At 41.4% G+C, this 23,939-nt stretch overlaps 1 protein-coding gene across 1 annotated transcript in view; it reads left to right on the top strand.

The window, feature by feature from the left end:
* Window positions 1–23,939, top strand: part of LOC108794331 (receptor-type tyrosine-protein phosphatase S-like) — a 291,487-nt gene that overhangs the window by 250,514 nt on the left and 17,034 nt on the right. Inside the window, exons 24-29 of the mRNA XM_018565355.1 lie at window positions 5,797–5,894; window positions 6,871–6,994; window positions 12,592–12,767; window positions 20,974–21,093; window positions 21,187–21,341; window positions 23,136–23,421. Of these exons, the coding sequence (XP_018420857.1) occupies window positions 5,797–5,894; window positions 6,871–6,994; window positions 12,592–12,767; window positions 20,974–21,093; window positions 21,187–21,341; window positions 23,136–23,421 (959 nt within the window). The remainder of the gene's footprint in view (window positions 1–5,796; window positions 5,895–6,870; window positions 6,995–12,591; window positions 12,768–20,973; window positions 21,094–21,186; window positions 21,342–23,135; window positions 23,422–23,939) is intronic.

The following is a 23,939-nucleotide window of genomic DNA, read 5'->3' on the forward strand; positions in this document are numbered from 1 at the left end:
ATATATATATAGATATATAGATCTATATCTATATATATATAGATCTATATCTATATATATCTATATTTTATATATAGATATATATATATTTGTAATCAGAGTCTGCTTACCTGTACTTGTAATGCTCATGCATGGCACAGAACTGCTGAAGACCGGAATGCCCGGTGTCTCATGTATGCGTTTCCTTCCTGTGCACAGAAATAAATAGACAAGTAGACAAACATACCGACCTGAGGTGTGCCATGGTCCGGGTGGACAGTACGCCAATAAGGGGGCATACCCTGAGTATGTGGTGAGTGAAAACCGGGGGAAGGGAGGGTCACGCTTGAACACCTCACGTCCCCGGAAGCCTGAGCGGGCGGCATATGAGGGCTGTGAAGGCGCAGACTCCTCCCACAAATCCAGGCTAACAAGTTAGCCTTCAAACTTGTAATCAGAGTCTGCTTACCTGTACTCGGAATGCGCATGCATGGCACGGAACTGCTGAAGACCGGAATGCCCGATGACTCATGTATGTGTTTCCTTCCTGTGCACAGAAATAAATAGACAAATAGACAAACATACCGACCTGAGGTGTGCCATGGTCCAGATGGACAGTACGCCAATAAGGGGACAAAATCCAACAATTTAGAGATAATGGATCTTTATTCGTGACTACATTATACAGCCAACTTAGAAAATGCTTTTGCCATCTCCACTTGTGGATTTGGAATGTACCTGCTGAAGCATGCAGAATTCCACCTGCCCAGTCGTTTAATGACGTGAGCAGGCACTTCATGCCGGGAGGCTGCTGAAACTGCCCCTATGCGAAACGAGTGCCCGGAATAGCATTTAGGATTGACCCCTAACTGCCCAAGGAGCAGGCGGATGTGTAAGATGAACTGCTGTGAGGAGAGAGGGGCACTTGGAAAAGGCAACAAAGGCCCATGCGGCAGTATCTGTGACAATTTGGCCATGAGACAATCCAGCACTGAGACTGGGCACCAAGCATTGCCAGAGGGAAATAACTTGTTATGTGTCGGTGCACCTACCTGATTCGTCTTGCAACGCTCAAGAGTTAACAAGTAATAGTTAGGGAAACGATTCAAGTTCCTCTTGGGCACCGGGACAGATTTGGAGCTAGGGGAGGTAAATTCGATTGCAGCTTTCAAAACTACACTTTGGGTATCACCGAACGGGGATCTATCCAAAATGACAGACATGGCCCTAAATAAGTGGCCGGATATGGGTAACCTGGTACCACGCAATCGGCTACCTAATTTTTGGATGCCTTTGAGAATGGCTAGGACAGGATGCGCGGAAAACAAAGACTGTCTTATCTGGGTAAATTAATGCAAGGAAATGTTGCATACCTGCCAAGTATAATAGGATGGTATTGTACGCAAGTTTGAGGTCCGAATGACAGTATGAGATGAAAGCTAATATGTAAGCTATACTACTGGGATCTTGAGTAACGTATTTGCCCTGGAAGAAATTTAAAGTTTTCCGCGCCACATCGTATGCCTTGTGGGTATTATTTGACGGAGTTATTGATTAACCTAGCTGCGTTTTACCGGTGCCTCTCTAGTCCAGAACTAGATGCTGGAATACGTGAACTGGCGTAGGAACCGCGTATGCATCAGGGTTCTGTTGAAAGAAAATATGGAATTTTACTCTGGACAGAGCATCAGCCGCCACGTTACATACACCAGGAATGTAATAACAAATTATATTGAACTCGTGTTGAAGGGAGAGCCATGTCAACCTACGAAGAAATCACATGATCATCAGGGACTTTGATCTACCTTTGTTGATAATGTCTGCAGTTTCTTGATTATCTGTGTGGAATATGACTATGTCCTGACCATGACGGGCCCCATGCTTTAGCTGCAGCTACTATGGGATAGATCTCGAATAACGAGGATGTTTGACAAAATGCCACTATTCCCTCTACTTCTACCGGCCAAGGGCTGGCAAACCAATGGGGGCCAAAAATGGCAGCAAAACCCGATATTGGCACCCCTTCATTTCTGTCAGATAATGCAGCACTTTGCGCAGAAAATTGTTGCAATCACAAATGTTTAGGCATTCTCATGTTCATTTCTGTTGTTTGTATTGGTATGACACATAACAGTGAAGAAAAAAAAAGCCAATGCTGACACGTTCCACGCATAACTCCAAAAATGGACTGGGCAAAATTATTGGCACCGCCTCCAAATTGCAAGAAATAACTGAATTCCAAGTTTTTGTGGAAAAGCATGGCCGATCTCAAGGTTTCTGTGATTTCCAGAGATCTTAATGTTCCTGTGTCCACTGTGCACAACATTGTCAAGAACTTTACAGCCCATGGCATTGTAGCTAATCTCCCTGGACGTGGACGAAAAAGAACAATTGATCAAAGATTGCCACAAAGCATTGTTCGAATGGTGGATAAAGACCCTCGTTCAACTTCCAGACAAATTCAAGCTGACCTTCAGGCACAGGGTACAACTGTGTCAGCTCGCACTGTATGTCACCATCTGAATGAAAAGGGACGCTATGGTAGGAGACCCAGGAGGACCTCACTGCTGACACAAACAAAAAAAGGCAGATTGGAGTTTTCCAAAACGTACCTGAAGAAGTCAAAATCCTTTTGGCAGAATGTGCTGTGGACAGACGAAACAAAATTACAGCTTTTTGGTAAAGCCCATCATTCTACGGTTTTCAGAAAAAGTAATGAAGCCTTTAAAGAAAGAAAGTCAAACATTGTGACTTGTACAGTCCCTACAGTTAAACATGGAACATGATGTTTTGGGGTTGTTTGCTGCCTCTGGATGGCTTGACTGTGCGCATGGCATTGAGAAATCTGAAGACTACCAAAGAATGATGGGGTGCAATGTAGGGTCCAGTGTCAGAAAGTTGGGTCTTACAGCAGGACAGTGACTCGAAGCACCCAGAAATGGTTTCAGGCAAAGCAATGTAGAGTACTAGATTGACCAGCAGTCCAGATCTAAATCTCATAGAGCACCTGTGGAGAGATCTCAAAACGGCAGTTGGGAAAAGGAAACCTTCCAATCTGAGAGACCTGGAGCAGTTGGTGAAAGACGAGTGGTCCAAAATTCCTGTAGAGAGGTGTAAGAAACTCAGATGGTTACAGGAAGCGATTGATTTCAGTTATTTTTTTCAAGGGCTGTGCTACCAAATATTAATTAAGGGTACCTAAACATTTGTAATTGCAACAATTTGCTGCGCAAAGTGGTGCATTAACTGACAGAAATGCAGTGGTGCCAATATATTTGCCCATGACCGTGTATGTATGTGTGTGTGTGTGTGTGTGTGTGCATATATATGTGTGTGTGTGTGTTGTTATGGAAATTCGCTTGGTTCAACGCACAAATCCATGCCGCACTAAACTGCGCCAAAGTATGTCAAACACACAGAATTTCCCCCGTGCTTAAAAGCACAGTTGTATTATGCTCTTTTGTGCAAGGACTGGAAGTACCTCTGTAGAAGCATGTAGAGTTAGGACACAGGAGACAGGTGTTGCTTTCTTGCTAGTTCCATTCTTAGAGAGCCAGCACAGGTATTTGTTTATTTTTATAGCTGCCTAACAGGAAGTGATGTCAGACAGGAAGTGATTTCAAACAGGAAGTGATGTCAACAACCAACATCACTTCCTCACTACATATCAACATATCATCTCCAATTACCACTGGAGAGAACCTTATCCAGCATTGCTCAGTGTTCAATGCCCAATTACGTTACTATGATTCTCATGCGTGCTTATTTACAGGGACAACGTCATATTATCTCCAGCGGTTGATCAGGCGCACTAGAGATAACAAACGCACGTTCCTTTCATATACTGCGTTCAAAACAAATGCATCCACGCAAGCCAATAAATCCATGCATTGCACGGGGGCCCTAGCCATTCTTCCAACAAGACAATGCGCCATGCCACGGTGCTCGTTTTGTGCAGGAGTGGTTTCAAGAACATGAGGGAGACTTTACCTTGCTTAGGTGGCCCCCGCAATCACCAGATCTCAATCCAATTGAGCATTTGTGGGACGAAGTTGAAAGAGCCATCAGGCAGCTGGTTCCACAACCATCAAATCTCACAGAACTGGTTTGTGCTATTCATCAGGCATGGTGTAAGATTCCTCGCATCACCTTTCAACATCTCGTGGTGTCAATGCCAAGAAGAATCGCTGCAGTATTGAAGGCAAAAGGTGGCCCAACAAAGTACTGATGGGGTCGTCATAATAATCTGGCCACTCAGTGTATATACACACACACGCGAGCACACACACACAATATATATATATGCGTGTAGGTGTGTGTGTGTATATATACAGTTGTGTGAAAAAGTGTTGGTCCCCGTCCTGATTTTTCATTGTTTTGCACGTTTGTCACACTTTAATGTTTCAGATCATCAAACAAATTTAAATATTAGTCAAAGATAACAAAAGTAAACACAACATGCAGTTTTTAAAGGAAGGTTTTTATTATTAAGGGAAAACAAAATCCAAACCCACATGGCCCTGTGTGAAAAAGTGTTTGCCCCCTAAACCTAATAACTGGTTGGGCCACCCTTAGCAGCAAGAACTGTGCAACCTCTATAGGGTCCAGGTATTGCCTCATGCTACCACTAGTGACACTGACTCTAGCCACATGCAAAACTAGTTAAAAAAAAAGTCAGAAAAGATGAGTAGGGAAAAAAATTTCAGTTGTCTCCACCTGTAAAACCATTCCTGTTTTGGAGGTGGTCTCATTGTTGCCCATCTAGTGCAACTGTTGTTAATTTAATTAAAGGAGAACTATGAGGTGAGTGCTTTTCACTCACCTCATAGTTCTAGCCGACCTGTGACAATGAGACGGTCACAGGTCGGCTCAGTAGATCGGGAGGTGAGCGAACACTCGGGGGCGGGGACAGCTGGCTCTGACTCTAGGTAGGCAGAGCCAGCTGTCAGTCATGCAGCTGGGCGGATCCAGACATAATTGTCGGAATACGCTTCAGCTGCGGCATCTTAGTATACCGCGAGAAGCAGGTTGCGGTATACTGTCGCGTCTCAGTATACCGAGCACTGAGCCTAGGTTGACGGGAGGACGCTAGTTTGTGTCCTCCCGTAACCCTAAGGAGAACTACGGGGGAAAGCCTTAACCCCATAGTTCTCCTTTAACACCAAAGCAGCTGAAACTGATTAACAACCCGCTCTGCTACTTAACTGACCTGATCAATATCCCAGGATTTCATTGACTTGATGCTATACTCTGATGTGTGTGTGTGTGTGTGTGTGTGTGTGTATATATATAAATTAATTTGTATGGCAAATTAGGCAAAGCAAAAATGAATACACCCCACAACAAAAACTACTACAGCTAGTATTTTGTGTGACCTCCATGATTTGTAAGGACAGCACCAAGTCTTCTAGGCATGAAATGAACAAGTTGGCGACATATTGCAACTTCTGTCTTTTTCCATTCTTCAAGAGCGACCTCTTTTAGAGCCTGGATGCTGGATGGAGAGTAATGTTCAACTTGTCTCCTCAGAATTCCGCATAGGTGTTCGATTGGGTTCAGATCAGGAGACATACTTGGCCACTGAATCACTTTCACCCTATTTTGTAAATGCAAAAGTGGCCCAAAGAATATGGATTCATTGGTAGACTGTAGATGTGCTTTCTAACTTTTAGAATAAAATTTAGATCCTTGACTATAAACTGGTTCTAACATATGTCCTTCCATTGAGGATCTCGCATTCAAAGCATTTCTCTGACCTTGTTTTAATAACTTAGAGTAAATTAAATTTTGTTTTCCTCATTTTCTTTTTTTTTCCAGGCATGCTTAATCATCCACCAATTCCAATTTCTGAACTTTCTGAGCACACAGAACACCTAAAAGCCAATGATAACCTGAAGTTATCTCAGGAGTATGAGGTAAGAAGCAGAGTGTGTATACAGTTTACACATTATTTTATAATTCATGTAATACTTTTGTGCAAGCAGAAGCTTGTGGATTTTAAAATTATATTCTGCTTATCCATTAGACTTAAGTTCTTTAAAACAAAATACACACTTGAAATACACATAATGTATGTAAATTATTAACTTGACAATTGACTTGTAAATCTGTGCATCCATAACGAAGATTCAGGATCCTTTCACGCACCACAGTCAGTTCCTTATACTCCAATGCAGCAGCAGAGCTTACTGAAGAACACCCACAAATTGCTGAATCTTTTCGTTTAGAAACCCTGCTTGTGAGAGCACTGCAGCATAGCCTGACTAGCTGGTAGTGCTGACCTTCCTTTTTCTGGTCCGATTGCTGGTCTACAGGGTATACAGGAAAATATTATGACAAATTCCTGTATTTACACTAGCTGCCTTTTAAATATACATGGCATTGAATGAACACAGATCTACAGTAATTGTTATTTTTATATCTGTCCCAAATTCCATAAAGCACAAATTTTTTATTTCATTTTGGATAGAGCGAAGAAGAACCTCCTGGTTTTGTTTTCTATTTGTGTGCCTATTGTGGAGATTTCTCTTCACTTACGAGCAGAACAGGAAGTGATGGGAAATCTCTGCAATGGGGACACACAAAGAAAGCATATTTTTAATAAAAGTAAACTCTGGCAATGTTTTCATTAATGTCTGTGCTTTCTTGTCTGGGGATGCCTGCACACATTCTATGTTTGGGTGTCGACAAAATACTTCACAGAAATGTAAACTCTTTCCCGCACTGTCCTGAACTAAAGAGATAACTGTAGTTTATGTAAGTATAAAAATTAGGTTAGATCTATTTTTTTATATTTTAACATTCCTGTTTTTATAATATTGTTGTTTAATATATTCATAAACGGTATATGGCATGATTTTTCACTACTCGATGTTAAACTGTTTTTTTCAGTCAATTGATCCTGGACAGCAGTTTACATGGGAGCACTCCAATCTTGAAGTCAACAAACCGAAAAATCGTTATGCTAATGTGATTGCCTACGATCACTCTCGGGTTATCCTTATGCCTGTTGAAGGTAGATAAATGCTCAATACAGAAATCTAACTCTATGTAATAAATAGTCTTCTTTAGAGTTAGGTTAACATGTATAACTTGGTTGTTTCCCTTCTCTTTGCTGCTCTTCCTTTTAAATCTGTATCTGTTCTCATGCTGGGCAGAACTTATGTTTTGCAGCAGACTGCCTTGTCTCTGGAATGGATACACAGTGTCTGTGTGTAGGCTTGCAACCTGAGCCAGCACTACAGGAAGAGGCACTCTGCAAAGGGAAGTTCTCCCCAAGCATGAGAAGACATGAGGATTTAAAAGGAAGAGCAGCAAAGAGAAGTGAAACAACCATGGATTACAGTAAGGCACACATTACAGTATTGGTTTATGTTAAAAAATCTGAGGGTTTAATGTCACTTTAAGGTTACTTTAGTAAAACACATACCAAAACAATCCAGCAAGGATAATTGCAAATCTCAACTTTTCTTATGAAACGAATACTTTAGCTTTTTCTGTAATGTAATAAAATGTAATTTACCCTAGTTTGGTACAGACAGGTATACGTAACGTAAGTAATAATGGCCTTGTTTGAAAGGTAAATCTCCTGGGTCACGTTGATCACATTGGTCCAGATGTTTCTCTGAAAAAGATGCCCAGCCCAGCAAAATGTTAACATTAGGTTAATCACTCACCACCCTGCTTCTTGATTAGCCAGCTTCCCAACCAATTAGGAAGCTGGGCCTCAAGTGAATACACGCCCCCCGACTTCCTGATTGGCCGGGAAGCTGGCTCCAGGTTTCCTAGTCACCAAGTGATGAGGGAGTATGAAGCCGGCTTCCCGGCCAATCCAGAAGCCGTGGGGTGAATCATTACCACTCCCCCCGGCCGACTTCCTGGCCAATCAGGATGCCGGGCAGCGTGTAATGATGCAGCGCCGGGCTTCCTAATAATGAAAGTTTAGGATAGGCATCGGGAGCATTTGTGGCGAGTACGAGTACTCGCCCAAATACTCGGTATCGGCATCAATACTAGTATCGGTATCGGTGCATCCTTAGTAATTTTGCTTTCCCACATTTGCTGGGAATCTGGAATTACCCTTTAAATTCCATTTCCACCTACACTATATTGGCAAAAGTATTGGAACACCCTCCAAATCAATGGATTCAGGTGTTCCGTGAAATTTCCTTGCTACTAAATACTCCACGGTCAACTGTTAGTGGTATTATAACAAACTGGAAGCAACTGGGAACAACAGCAACTCAGCCACAAAGTGGTAGGCCATGTAAAATGACAGAGCGGGATCGGCGCATTCTGAACCGCACAGTGCACAGAAGTTGCCAACTGTCTGCAGAGTCAATAGCTACAGACCTCCAAACTTTGTGTGGCCTTCAGTTTGGCACAACAACAGTGCGTAGAGAGCTTCATGGAATGGGTTTCCATGGCCGAGCAGTTGCATCCAAGCCTTCCATCACCAAGTGCAATGCAAATCGTCCGATGCAGTGGTGTAAAGCACGCCGCCACTAGACTCTAGAGAAGTAGAGACGTGTTCTCTGGAGTGACGAATCATGCTTCTCTATCTGGCAATCTGATGGACGTGTCTGCGTTTGGCGGTTGCCAGGAGAACGGTACTTGCCTGACTGCATTGTGGCAAGTGTAAAGTTTGGTGGAGGGGGGTATTATGGTGTGGGGATGTTTTTCAGGGGTTGTGCTTGGCCCCTTAGTTCCAGTGAAAGGAACTCTTAAGGCATCAGCATACCAAGATATTTTGGGCAATTTCATGCTCCCAACTTTGTCGGAACAGTTTGGGGATGGCCCCTTCCTGTTCCAACATGAGTGCGCACCAGTGCACAAAGGTCCATAAAGACATCGATGAGCGAGTTTGGAGTGGAGGAGCTTGACTGGCCTGCACCGAGTCCTGACCTCAACCTGATAGAACACTTTTGGCATGATTTAGAGCGGAGACTGTGAGCCAGGCCTTCTCATCCAACATCAGTACCTGACCTCACAAATGCGCTTCTGGAAAAATGGTCAAACATTCCCATAGACACACTCCTAAACCTTGTGGACAGCCTTCCCAGAAGAGTTGAAGCTGGGTGGGCCAACTCAATATGGAACCCTACGGACTAAGACTAGGATGCCATTAAAGTTTATGTGCTTGTAAAGGCAGGCGTCCCATTACTTTTGGCAATATAGTGTATGTAAGTGATTAGCATTTATTGTGGTAATGAAGAGGTGTAGTGATAATGTATACATGTCTCACATTGCAGGCTTTCTTCATTTTTTTAATGAAGGTTTTATTGGGCCTGAAGCCTAAAAATTTTCTCCTCAGGAAAATCAGTCTGGCACCAGGATGTCAGACTCTAATCAGCTGTCCCCCTCCCTGTCACCCATTATAACATGATCAGTAAACATCAGCTATGCCTTTACACACAATAAACTGTCCGGAGGGGGGGAAGGTATACACACAATTCTTGCACAGATATGCGGATATTAAGAGGAAAGCTAACAAAAAATTTAAGTTTCTGTGTTCATATTCATCAGCTGCATATGCCTGCTTCATGTACACTTGGTGTACATTGCTGGCATATGTTGTTTTTTTTAAATGCCTCTGCAAAGGTGGAAATGGGCTTCAAGGTTATTAATAAAAAATGTTTTCATTTTATTTTCAGGTTCTATTCTGTTATGGATGCGATATTTGATAGCAATACCTTTTTTGTAATTTGCACCATTTTTTTAAATTGTATTTTGCTTTTAGATGTAATTAGCTTTGAAGTGTAGGCTGGCTTGTAATAGGGTAAGGTAAAATAATGTCAAAACAGATAGCATATTAATTCCAGGCAGGAAACACATACTAGTAATGCAGAGCCTAATTTGATCTTCCTTCCTATGAGTGGTAAAGGGTAATCTGTCATTATTACCCTGTTTTCAGGGTTTTTAGATAGATAGATTTTTTTATTTTTTTTTAACTAATATACTTGATTGTCTTTCTTGTATTATAGGAAGTTGTGGAGTAGAATTGATGAGACCATTAGAGCCTGTGTCAACGGACTTTGGGCTTGTGTCAATTTCATCAGTTTAACATCAGTTTGAGACACTTCTGAGATCATTCAGAATTCAGTTACAGGTGTTTTTGACCTGCATTTGATCTTCCTAACCAATCGAAGACCGGGGTGTTAAACCCCCTTCCTGTCCAGGCCTTTTTTCAGTATTCAACGCTGCGGTACTTTGACATTTATTCAGCCATGCAACGCTGTACTGAAATGAATTTTATACCATTTTTTGGGGACAGATAGATTTTTCTTTTGGTGGTATTTATTTTTTAGTATTTAACGAAAAAAAGGACCGAAGTTTTTGAAGAAAAAAAAAACAGTTTTCCCTAAACATTATAATATACAGCATTTTTATTACCCACATTTTTTGGTAAAATATAAAAGATGGGGTCACGTCGGGTAAATAGGCACCAAACACGTCAAGAATTGCACACTCCTGGGAAATCACAAAAAAATACCATACCCAAAATTGGCTCTTTAAAAGCTTTTACCACTAACAAGCCCCCTATGTGATAGCCAATTTACAGTAACAAGTCCTCTTTATGGAGACATCAGGGGTCTTTAAGACCCCTAATGTCACCTAGGGACCCCCAAAGAAGCTTATGAAGCAGAGACCTGCTTCACCAGCCTCTCTCCAGGTTCTGTTGCCGGGAATCACAGCTGAATGCGGAAGTGATGTAATATACATCAATTCCAGGATTCAGAGAATGGGCAGGAGATCAGAGGGAGATCATCGGCGCACACGAGTAGGGGTGGGGAAGGATGTTTTAAATTGCCCACCCGCATCTAGAAGGCTCCTGTCCGACCGTTTGTGTACGGACAGGAAGCGGTTAAAGAAGGTTTTGCATTCCCATAGACTTGTTTGAGAATTCAAAACCTATTTGATGCAAACAAAAGCTCATTGACACATGCCCCTAGGTGATCACATTTTTTTAATACAGTATTACATGCACTTTAATCCTGATTGCCTTGTATAATCATGAGCCTGTACTTCGAATAGTGAAAGTTAATTGTATATTATTCGTTAAAATCTTAATGTCAATAATTTAATTGATTTAGAAAGGCAAGGGGACAAAAAAGGAGTCTAACGCTAAATAAGACAATACTATATATATATATATATATGTGTGTATTTGACCAAAATTCAGGGTTTCAAATAGACTATTCAAAAACATCTAGTCCCCTATGAAAAGAAATCCCTCAAAAAGAAGATGGTCTGGTGAATAGATCACAATTAGTTAAGTAGTATAACAAATTTAATGATTAATAAACACATAAAGATACCTATACAAAACATTTAAAAACATTAAAACAGCTTCCCTAAATCACCCAAGTGAAATGATGTGAATGTTCAGATATATAAATCTCCTAAAAAAGGGGGGGGGCAGGAAGTCTCTGGTGCAGGTACAATGAAGATATATCAAAAATAGACTAGCCGAACTGTACTCACGTTGTGTTTGTAACTCGTGGTGGAAATAGTACTTAATATGTCCCACAACGATATTTGCAAGTGGACTGTTTCACAACGTGGTATCCAATTGTAGCAATTTCCTTTTCAAAGGGATCCGCTTCAGTAGCGGAGCAGTGGTTCCTTTTGTTATGCTTCTTCCCCCGTCTGATTTATATCACTGTGTGGGATTGAATTCCAATTTGAGGGAGAGAAGCCATAGGGAGAGTGTCCACTCGTGCGGCCGCACTGTGGGATGAAGTTTGATAAAGTCCTCTCGGCAGTGTGTTCAGTGACCCGGGGAGGAATAGGAACTGTGTATGTTACACTGACAGGGATTCACTCCCGTCTCCCGGTCTCGGCCACAGTGAGTACAATCTATTGCCGCTGTGCTCAGGCAAAGACCGCATCGAGATTGTCCAATCCACTGAACTCGGCAGCTGCACAGATCCCCTGTCCTGCTTTCACTCGAACATTAAGTGATCCATTATGGGGATCTGTGCAGCTGCCGAGTTTATCAAACTTCATCCCACAGTGCGGCCGCACGAGTGGACACTCTCCCTATGGCTTCTCTCCCTCAAATTGGAACTCAATCCCACACAGTGATATAAATCAGACGGGGGAAGAAGCATAACAAAAGGAACCACTGCTCCGCTACTGAAGCGGATCCCTTTGAAAAGGAAATTGCTACAATTGGATACCACGTTGTGAAACAGTCCACTTGCAAATATCGTTGTGAGACATATTAAGTACTATTTCCACCACGAGTTACAAACACAACGTGAGTACAGTTCGGCTAGTCTATTTTTGATATATCTTCATTGTACCTGCACCAGAGACTTCCTGCCCCCCCCCTTTTTTAGGAGATTTATATATCTGAACATTCACATCATTTCACTTGGGTGATTTAGGGAAGCTGTTTTAATGTTTTTAAATGTTTTGTATAGGTATCTTTATGTGTTTATTAATCATTACATTTGTTATATTACTTAACTAATTGTGATCTATTCACCAGACCATCTTCTTTTTGAGGGATTTCTTTTCATAGGGGACCAGATGTTTTTGAACAATAATTTAATTGAGTCCTGTTTCTAATTTCCTAAAATACATAATAGTTCTTGTTTCTTGCAGGAATCCTGGGCAGTGACTACATCAACGCTAACTATATTGATGGATACCGAAAACAAAATGCATACATAGCAACGCAAGGCCCTTTGCCAGACACCTTTGGAGACTTCTGGCGCATGGTATGGGAACAGCGTTCTGCCACTATAGTGATGATGACACGACTGGAGGAGAAGTCTCGAGTGAGTAGTTTTGGAAGGTTTTTCTTTTTGTGTGTACTATTTTTCAAAGGGCAAGTACATATTACCTTGAACCCACAGCTTTATAGCCCTTCTGTTGCTTTCCTCATCCCCTGTATATAGCAAATATAGACCTCAGAATAGAAAAGTGGTTTGTAAAGCTGGACCTAGAGATCTTGACATAATTTCTCTCTTCTAGGAGCTGCTATACTCCTCATGTTTGCCTTTTTTTTTATAGACCTCTATAGAGTGTTTGCTGTAGAACTGGCTCTCCCCCAACCTATGATTGGGGGAGAACCAACAACACAGACCAGTCACTTTGTGTTTGGCTGATGTGGCCAAGTGGATTGGAAGCATTAAATCCAAAAAACTCTGGTCTGTTTTGGTCAAATAGAAGGCTATGGGGAGGAGTATAATATCCCTTGAGAGGCAGCACTAAATACCATAAAGTGCCACAAGGGAGCACTTTGGGAGATCCACAAAGAAGAAGAATGAAGGGCTACACTGCTTGTTATGAGTCCAGAAAGAGAATATTTATTTCCGCATATAACGTAAGCCAATGTGTTTTATTGGCCTTTTATATGTTCCCTTTTATCAGGACTAAAAATAAACAGTACATTTTGAAATCATAATTCCATCGCCTTGCTTGGTAGAGCGGGTGCCTGGCTTGGGCCCACCAAGGGAGGAGGATGCAGCACCGTGACCGGTAATTGTGCATATCTCAATTATGCAGACAGGATGAGAGTGCTGCAACAATACCGCACGTCACGGTCCCTCGAAGTGGACGCTCACCGCCTCCTTGTATTTGCCGATTACTCCGCTGAAGAGGCCAAAAACACAAAGCCGTCAATGCGGTCTGCTCTGCTCTTGTCCGGAGACAAATCATGTTCACATTGGCGTATCTGGCCGTTCACTATTTTGATGCTGCAGATGGTAGGCGTCTCTCCTTCCAGGATCTATTGGAGGTCGCGGCAGCGGTGAATCTTCTGGAGCCGACTTCTGGGTCTCCCTCCAAGCCTCCACCACCTCTGCGCTCACCACGTAAATTCACCAGAACCTCAAACAAATTGGGGGGGCAAGCCCTGCAAAAATGATTATTATTATACAGGATTTATATAGCGCCAACAGTTTGTGCAGCGCTTTATAATATAAGAAAGACATTACAATCACAATACAATTCAAGACAAGCTGGTAAGGAGGGCCATGCCCATGAAGGCTTACAATCTAAAAGGGAGGGAGAAGTGATACACGAGGAGGTAGCTATAAGGGGATGCATTGTTTTAGAACGTGATGGTTCAGTGGTTAGGTTGAGGTGGGATAGGCTTCCCAGAAGAGATGAGTTTTTAGGGAACGCCTAAAGGCAGTCAAGGTGGGAGATAGACGGACAGGTAAAGAGTTCCAGAGGATGGGAAAGACTCTAGAGAAGTCCTGGAGGCGAGTATGGGATGAGTTGGGAGCTGGAAAGCAGGAGGTCTTAGGATGAGCGGAATGGACGGTTAGGGTGATATTTTGAGACAAGGTTTGAGATATATCTGGTGGCAGAGTTGTGGATGGCTTTATAAGTGCTTGTTAATATTTTGAATGTTATCCTTTGGGTAAGTGGAAGCCAGTGTAGGGATTGATAGAGGAGGGGTTGCAGACACTGAGGGGTTGGTCAGGTGAATGAGTCTAGCAGTTGCATTCATGATGGACTGAAGGGGGGATAGCCTGTGTAGAGGTAGGCCATTGAGGAGGGAGTTGCAGTAGGCAAGACGAGAGATAACAAGCGAGTGGATGAGTAATTTAGCGGTTTCATTGGTAAGGAAGGGGCGTATTTTTGAGATGTTATGAAGGTGAAGGCGGCAAGATTTGGATAGTGATTAGATGTGGGGAAGAAAGGTGAGGTCCGAGTCAAGGATAACACCTAGGACCTTGACATGAGGGGAGGGATGGATAGTTGTGCTATTAATCTCAACCGAAATGTTGGGGGAAGGTGCACGGGGTGGAGGAAATATCAAGAGCTCAGTTTTTGAAAGGTTGAGTTTTAAGAAGTGTTGTGACAGCCAGACAGATATGTCAGTTAGTAGATTAGTGGCACGCAAGGACACTGAGAGGGGGAGTTGTGGAGTAGAAAGATATATTTGAGTGTCATCGGCATAGAGGTGGTATTGGAAGCCATGTGAGGTTATTAACTGACCAAGGGAGGAAGTGTAGATGGAGAAGAAGAGGGGTCCAAAGACTGAGCCTTGGGGGACCCCTCCAGAAAGAGGAGGGGAGGAGTTAGATTTGTAGGTGACACTAAAGGAGCACTTAGATAGGTAGGAGGAGAACCATGAGAGAGCAGAATCTTGTAGACCAAGCGAGTGGAGTTTTTTGAGGCGCAGCGCGTGGTCAACAGGGTCAAAACCGTCAGAAAGGTCTAATAGCAAGAGTAAGGAGTAGTGGCCGTTGTTTTTAGCAGTTAGTAGGTCATTGGTGAGTTTTAGGAGGGCGGTTTCAGTGGAGTGTATGGGGCGAAAGCCAGACTGAAAGGGGTACAAAAGGTTGTTATTAGCGAGGTGGCAACTCAGGCGGTTGTAGATAATAGGTCTGAAATTATTGAGGTTGGTAGGGTCCAGTGATGTTTTTTTGGGTATTGGAGTGAAAATATTGACATTGTTAACTCGCCTGAACCTCCATCTTGTGTCACTTGAGATGGACAGGCGCAAGTATAGCTAATGCATTAATGTGCAATTATATGCTTTATGTGCCTTATGCTGATGTATTCTGCTTGGCTGTTGTTACTGTGATTGTGATCTATAGCAGGGCTCAAAATTTCCACTCGCCCCCACGCAATTTGCGAGTGAAAATTGCGTGGGGGCGAGTGGAAATGAAGCCATTGAGAGTCAGGCACTCAACTCCTCCCCGGGGGCGGCTTCTCTCCTCCTCACCGACATGATGACAGTGATCCCTCGTCCGTCCGTCTCCCCCCCCCGACGAGTAACTTTGAAGGCCTGGCTAGTAGCTCAGGACCTGAAATTTTGAGCCCTGATCTACAGTATTTACAGAGCTCAAAATTTCAAGTCCTGATCTACTAGCCAGGCCTTAAAAGTTACTCGCCACCAGTTGCCCCACCTAACCTATACCCTGCTCTGACCTTAACTCCGCCCCTAAACACTCCCTTCTAAATTATCTTATGAAATTACACTGTTATATGTTTTATTCAGAATAAAGTTACAAAAATAAATATTAACAACTAACAATATTACCATAAAGCAATGTCAACATAAAGGAAATTTTAACCAAAAATTCAGAATGGCACCAGACTACAACGCCCAGCTACACTTTATACAGAAAGGCAGAATGATAACATCTATAGAGGACTACAACTCCCAGCAACACTTTCTCCAAAAATGCAGAATGGCTCCAGCAATAGAGGACTACAAGTCCCAGCAACACTTTATACAGAAAACCTAATCACCAAATAGACAGTAAAGAACTGCCCCCAACTTCCTATGACATCAGTATGATGTCACATTCCCGCCAGATAGTTTTTCAACTATCCAAAAGAATAGACTGAAGTACCTGCTTGCAGAGCTCAAATTACGTGCATTACCCTTTTTCAGGTAGGGCTCTCCCCTTCCTAAGAAATAGCAGTGTGGAGAACAAAGCAAGAATTACAGCACCCGGCCGTTAGTTCAGGCTGACTTGTGCTGCCATGGGAACGGGGACGTTTATAGTTGAACTAAGTTGGGTCATCTACTTCCATGTATTGCTTGATTTTGCATCACATCCTGCTGCCCTCATGTCAGTGAGGGGGGGTTGTCCTATCCTTTATGTCCACAGCTCCCCTCTACCCCAAATCCACTCTTCCTCATAGCTGGGTAGTGTTTTTGCAGGTCCGGGGGGACCAGCTAGTATTTAGTGCCAGACAAGTCTCTAACTATCTTTTAGGTTTGCAAAATGAACACCAGGTGCCCTCTATTACATGAAAGTTGTATCGTGGAATGTTGAGGGCCTTTGTTCCCCCCAGAAACGCAAGCAAGTTCTAAGGCAGCTCAAGAGAATGCGCACGGGCATAGCCCTATTACAGGAGACGCACTTGAAAGAGGGGGGCTTCCACAGACTGCGTAAATCATGGGTGGGGGGAGTGATTGGTTTGCCATCAGGTGGTAGAAAAGCGGGGGTAATGATTTTATTACATACCTGCTTACACTATACTATCTTGACCGTAGAGAGGGACTCGGAGGGGAGATTACTGACTGTGACTTTAGACCTAGGTACCTCCAAACTGTCCATTACGAATGTCTATCTTCAAAATTCGCCCTCCAAATCGGATTTCAAAACTCTGACACACTGGTTGTCAAAATGTAGTACGCCTCTTCATTTGATTGGGGGGGACTTCAATTCCACTATGTAATTGATGGAAGACAGGAGATGGATCTCTGGTAACGTGCCCAAAACGAGGTGACTTGAGCTTGCCAGGCAGTCATCTTTGGCCACCATGGTGTCCGCTCTCAATTAGCACGATATCTGGCGGTTGTCCCATTCTGTGGATGCCGACTTTAACCATTTTTCTCCAATTCATGACTGTCTGGCACGCTTGGACTACTTTTTCTGTACTCCTGAACTGTTGCCTAAGGCAAGAGAGTCGGAGATATATGATGTGGTGAGCTCGGGTCATGCCTCTATTGCCTTCTCAAGTGAGGTCGCCCCACGCACGTCAAATGTTTACTTGTGGCGGTTTCCTGCATACATGCACGCCAACGATGCTTTCCGCCAATTCCTGATGATGCAGGTAGGCCATGATTGACAACCTCCTTAGGTGGTCGTTTACGGAAACTACCAGGGTTGCATCTGGGACCTGGCTCTGGCGCTGTCCTGAAATCATTAGTCTGTATTGTTTTAGAAAAACTGTCACATGACAATAAACAAAAATGTATCAGTACTTGTATCTGTGAGTACTTGGACAAGTATCAGTACTTATACTTGAAAAAATGGTATTGGTGCAATACTAATATATATTTATATAAAACAAATCATACATTAAAACAGGGATTCACAAATCCCAGGAGCTCTGTATGCTCTTTAAAAATGACAGCTGCCTCCTAACTTTTGAATTTTTCTCTAGTCTAGTCTTGCAGCGGGAAAAATATCTGTACTTGTATCGAGTACAGTACTTGGTATCTGAACATCCCTAATATAATTCTAATATAAATCACACTAAATTTAAAATAAATCACACTTAGCTCATGTGGCATTTTATCTCTAAGTGTCCGTCTGCATGACTAAGCTCTGCCCCCTTAGTAGCCCCCACTTAGTCATGCAAATGGAACTAACAGCAAAATTAGTGTGATTTATATTATTATAATGTTATTGTCAATAGTTTCCTGCAGTCATGGGACTCCTGATACTTGGATTAGGCTTATTCCTCTACAGGCACTGGGTGAGGTCTACTGATTCATATGTCACCTTGGAGGCAGTTTCCATACCATATCTGTGGGGGCACAAGTACCTGCTGAATGTAGCTCATCAGTTCTTCCCATATATAACACACAGAAGGACCAGCTGCACCCTAACCCTAAGGAACAGATTACATCAGCATGTTAAAAAAACATGATTGTTCCAGACAGGAACACAGAAGATCTACCCAAACCCTCATTACACACACGCTTCACCCAGAAAGGGCCTAATTATAGAGAAGAGGGAACCAGGCAGAAAACCTTATATATTTATGCAGCATGTGTAATCAATACATAGTGATCTTAAAGGTACATGTACACTAATATTCATTAAGATGATGCCTATGGAGTGAGATAATTTGTGTCAAAAAGGCTGAGAGTTGAAATGAAAACCAAAAAGGGGGGAAGGAAAAGGAGACGGAGGGGAGATAATTAAAACGCAAACAAACAAAGAGGAATAAGGAAAGAAAAGAAGTAAAGGTAATGGATCAAAAGGAAGAGATGGAAAGGGAGACAAACAAAGGTGGGGAGGTAAACTGCAGGAGGGAAGAGAACAGAAAAAAGAACAAGGATGAAACATTCGAATTGCAAAAAAGCAAAAGCCACAAATAATTTTAAAAAAAATTAAAAATACAGACCCATTAAAAATGTAAACCTATTCTATATGGCTGGCATTCCCTCCAAAATTCATCCCTTTGGGAATTTTACTCTCTAGAAAAAAAATGTAATACACCTTCTACTCAGCAGACAAAAATGATTCCCTCCCCTAATTACTTTCTATGACCTCTACGCTTAAAGATTCAACACTAGAATCATGTCTAGTAATAAAATGTTTTGCATTGTTGGCTTTTTGTTGGTCCTGATGTTGAAAGGGGGTTATCAGTACGGTCCCAAAAATGTGTGGTCATCCTGCCATCATATTGAATATGGCATGTAACATAGGAGATCTTGTAAATTCTGTATCTTGTTTGATAGCTCACTAAATGTTTAATATGGAAAGAGCGACCGTTCATGTATGACTGGACCACATGGGCATCACCCTAAAAAAAAAAGCAGCAGGCCAATCCACACCTGAATATTCCCATAGTGCTTTCTTAGAGTGAGATACACTGAGTGATAGCAAATTTGCAATAGTTTGCTCTCCAGAGGAATGTATTTTTTTCAAATCAACATATAAGGAAGGTAAATACTAGGGATGCACCGATACTAGTATCGGTATCTGTGCCGATACCGAGTATTTGGGCGAGTACTCGTACTCGCCCAAATGCTCCGATGCCTAGCACAATACTTCCTGTATCAGGAAGCCGGGCAGTGCGTCATTACACGCTGCTCGGCTTCCTCATTGGACGGGAAGCCGACTCCATGCTCCCTCGTCACTTGCAACTATACACACACTTAAAGGATAATTAAACCCTCTCGTTTTTTTTGCATAGATCTACTGCTAGCAAGCAGTAGATCTATGCAAAAAGTGTTTTAAAAAAACGCTTTAAGAGAGGTTAATACTCACCGGTGTCTTCCCTGCGCGCTCCCGTCCAAAAATGTGAAGATCCTCGGGCGACCGCAAAGCATCTTGGGACGGGCGCATGCGCAGTTCACATTTTCGGCCGGGACGAGAGACACAAGGTAAGTCTATGGACGCGTGCACCCGCATGCAGACACCGTGGGACCAGGAAGTGCCAGCAAGCCCAGAGGAGTCCGCGCTGTATCGGAGATCCGCCGTAGCGCTGAAGGGACAGATGAAAAGGACAGGAAAGAAGAAGATCGCATTAAGAAACATTTAAGGTAAGTGCTGACATTAACATTGAGGGGAGGGGGAAAAAAATTACTTTAATGTCACTTTATGGAGGAAGTTCCACAAAGTTCTCTTATGATATGCCTGTACATACATCCCATTATCCAAACAGGCTCAAATAAGGATTCAATCTAGATAGTTGATATGAGTCTCCTGTTCCTCATGAGTAAACTACAGCTAATTATAAAAGTATGCTCAAGTAATGTAAAACATCATCCACTGAACTATTCCGATAACTTTAAAAATAAGATCATCAATATACTTGCAAAATAACTCAAACTGGCATTTGTATCTCCAAAGATGTGGCACCTCCCACCGACCCATGATTAGGTTGGTGAAGTGGGCGCAGTGAAAGCGCCACATCTTTGGAAATAGTAAATCACATCAAATAAAGAGTAGTTATGTGTTAACAAAAAAGGACTCCCTCCAGAAAAAAAAAGTATTTTAAAGATCCAAGAATATTCCGTATAGCGGTACAATATTGTAAAGCTTTCAATGCTAGTCTATGAAGAACTGAAGAATACAATGATGTAAGCCATTTCTTGTTCAAATTCCATATTTGACCCAGCACACAGAGACATGTATTTACTGATTAGTGAATTTTGGTGTTTATGTACCTTTTAAGATCACTATGTATTGATTATTAGTGCTGCATAAGTAGGTTTTCCCCCTGCTTTCCCTCATCTCTAAGATTGAGCCCTTCCTGGGTAAAAAAACGTCAGAGTGAGAAACCCCTTTAGGGTGGTGAATCACCAGGTAAATGTTTGTAACTAAAGACAAATTTTCACAAGGGATTTTCATAAATGATATAATGACAGGATGATATCTGTGTGACAAGTTTTTTTTTCTTTTTGCTAAAGTTCCACTTTAAATATGTCAAAGGATAATAGATATATCATGCAATATTCTTGGTTTAAAATATACAGGAAGATGAAGATTGAGCTAGAAGGTGTTGGTAAATATGTTATAACACACCTCCCTGGGTTTTTTTTTCCAGATTAAATGTGACCAGTATTGGCCAAGTCGAGGTGCAGATACCTATGGAGTTATTCAAGTAACACTATTAGATACCATTGAATTGGCAACTTTTTGTGTACGAACTTTCTCCCTTCATAAGGTAAGTTTGGATGCAAGCTAACAGATTTACAACTTTTTACAACACTTTAACAACTTTTTAGCAGGCAATTAATTGTCCATTTTGTTTCTGCAGAATGGATCAACTGAAAAGAGAGAGGTCCGTCAATTTCAATTTACAGCCTGGCCAGACCATGGAGTTCCTGAGTACCCAACTCCATTCCTTGCATTCCTCAGAAGAGTAAAAACATGTAATCCTCCTGATGCAGGACCAATCGTTGTTCACTGCAGGTAGAAGGACCATAAACTGGCTATCTCGGCCATGTTTACTATTTAGACCACAGCATTTCCATGACATTTTCACAGCTATTATCAAGGTCAGCTTCTTGAAGCAGTTTTGGTTTAGGAGAAGGCAACAAAAAAAATCCCTTGGTCAGTTGTAGCCAAATTTGCGTCAGGGGTAAGCAGATTAGAAAAACGAAAGTTATTTCTGGGTATTGGCATCACAATTTCTTTTTTTTAAACTCGGATTTTAACTTATGCCCTAATGAATACAGATTGTTAATTAGACACAACTTATGTTTAGATATTCTAAGCTGATTCTCTGCGGTTAGGTTATACTCTACTCAATGCGTTGGCTAGCATAGTTCACACCCGAGGTGGACTATTTTTTAACACACACACACACACACATGCTTCTGTATGTATCCCAATTCTTTTCAATATTAATTATGAGATTACATGAATACTAATAAGGGCAGAACCCGAGAAAGTGAAGATTTTCTTCTTTGTAAAATGATGGTGGTAAAAAAAATGAAATAATAAAATTGAAGGTTTTATAGTGATGCAGGAAGAGAAAATTATCTGTGTGCTGAATAAAATAAATTCCAAGGTTTCACTGCATGAGGATAACAGCATGCTAAATTAAATAATTGACGGCTTTAATAGAAGTGCACATGCTGAAGATAATAGAGGTGTGCTTTGATAGTAACAGGCTTGCAGGAGACTAAAATATAGTTATAATATCCTCTAAACAGCTGTAACTTTAAATATGTTTGACAAAAAAATATGGCTAACCTGACAATACATGAGCTGCAGTCGGGCAGTTACATACAAAACAAAGACAGCAATCAGTCAACTGTTAGAATATGCAGGTAACATGCACATCGGGAGAATATACAGGCAACAAATGGACAATCATAACTACATGGGGGCAACAGACTGGCTGTTGTGATAGTATGCAAACAAAGGCAATTGTGACTATATAAGAGTAATTGTGACACTTTATGGCCAAAAACCCTCCCCACCCCAATGGTGCTTTTACTTTAGAAAATGAGTTCTGATAAAAGAAACTCATACCAAAAAAACTAAAACTTAACTATTGCATCTAATTTTAAGAGGTCATGGCATACCTTGTATTTTATCCACCTTCAACCGTCTTTGTATTATTAAATCTGTGGGAAAATGTCTTAGGATTCAAAAATCCAAAATACAAGTTACTTTTATGTTTAAAAAAATTACAAAATTGAAAAATTTAATGTCTTTCAAAAATACTATAACTAAAAATCAATCAGCACTCACAAAATGTATTCAATTCCCAATCCCAAATACATGAGGTAATCCATAAAAAGTTGTCCCACCTAGCAACACAAGTTTTTTGGTTCTACATTGCTTGGAATTCTATTTTGATCTTTTTGTAACAGTTTCAGTAGTAAGTTTTCACACATTCATATGCATGCATTATTACAAAAGGGTAATATTTATACTGCATGTTTTCACAATTGTTAGAGAATTTAAGAACTTCATTAATTTTTGTGAGCACTTACTGAATTTTATGTATTACTTTACTGTTGGAAAATTTGTCCTATTCAGTTTAGCTGTAGCAACTTTTCTTCCAGAGTTTTGTTACTTTCTGCGTATTCTGTGGGAAAACACAGTTTACTATCCATAAACAATGTGCATGTCTTAATGAGCAGCCCATAACCGGAATCATGCAAAAGTCTAAAAAAAATGATAGTCCTTTTGTAAATCTGACCTTGCTCATCTTAATATTAACTGTTGGAACTTCTTTTTTTCTTCTTCTAGTGCTGGAGTTGGGCGAACTGGGTGTTTTATAGTAATTGATGCAATGCTAGAAAGAATAAAACATGAAAAAACAGTAGATATTTATGGGCATGTGACACTAATGCGCTCACAGAGGAATTACATGGTACAGACAGAAGATCAGTACAGCTTTATTCATGATGCCTTGTTTGAAGCTGTGGCATGTGGGAACACAGAAGTCCCAGCAAGAAATCTGTATACATATATTCAGAAATTAGCTCAGATTGAGGTTGGAGAACATGTTATAGGCATGGAGCTAGAGTTCAAGGTAAGAACTGCACGAAATATATATTTAAATGACGCGACTGGAAAGTGTTCCTAATTCATTGTTTAAAGCTTCTATATACTAGTATACAACAGAAAATTAAATGGTTTTAGATAAGAGTAAGCAGTAGTTTCTGCTTCCTAAATATGCCAGCAAATACTTATATACAGACTGGCACTTGTCAGGCTGAGTTTTCTTATGTCACTTTGCTTTTGTGTGTCTTCATAGGAATTTATTGTTTCTAAAGTTAGCAACAGGAAATGTATTGAATGCACAAACAATAATCCAGACTTTAAAGTGTACTTTCACTTTTGCAGACAAACACCTAGTTTATATTTGTTATGTTCTCATTCACATGGTATAGTTTAATTTTAATTTTTTTTTAAATTAAACATTCAAAATTGTTACTTATTACCTGCTCCTTTCTGAAAATAAAGCTCAGGGGTGTGGAATTCCTATCGCCCGACGCCCGGGACATGCAGTTTCGGGAGCCGGGCGAGTAGTTTTTTGGTACATTTAGC

The sequence above is a fragment of the Nanorana parkeri genome, unplaced genomic scaffold, assembly GCF_000935625.1.
Source record: "Nanorana parkeri isolate BGI_ZX_2015 unplaced genomic scaffold, ASM93562v1 scaffold836, whole genome shotgun sequence".
NCBI lineage: Eukaryota > Metazoa > Chordata > Amphibia > Anura > Dicroglossidae > Nanorana > Nanorana parkeri.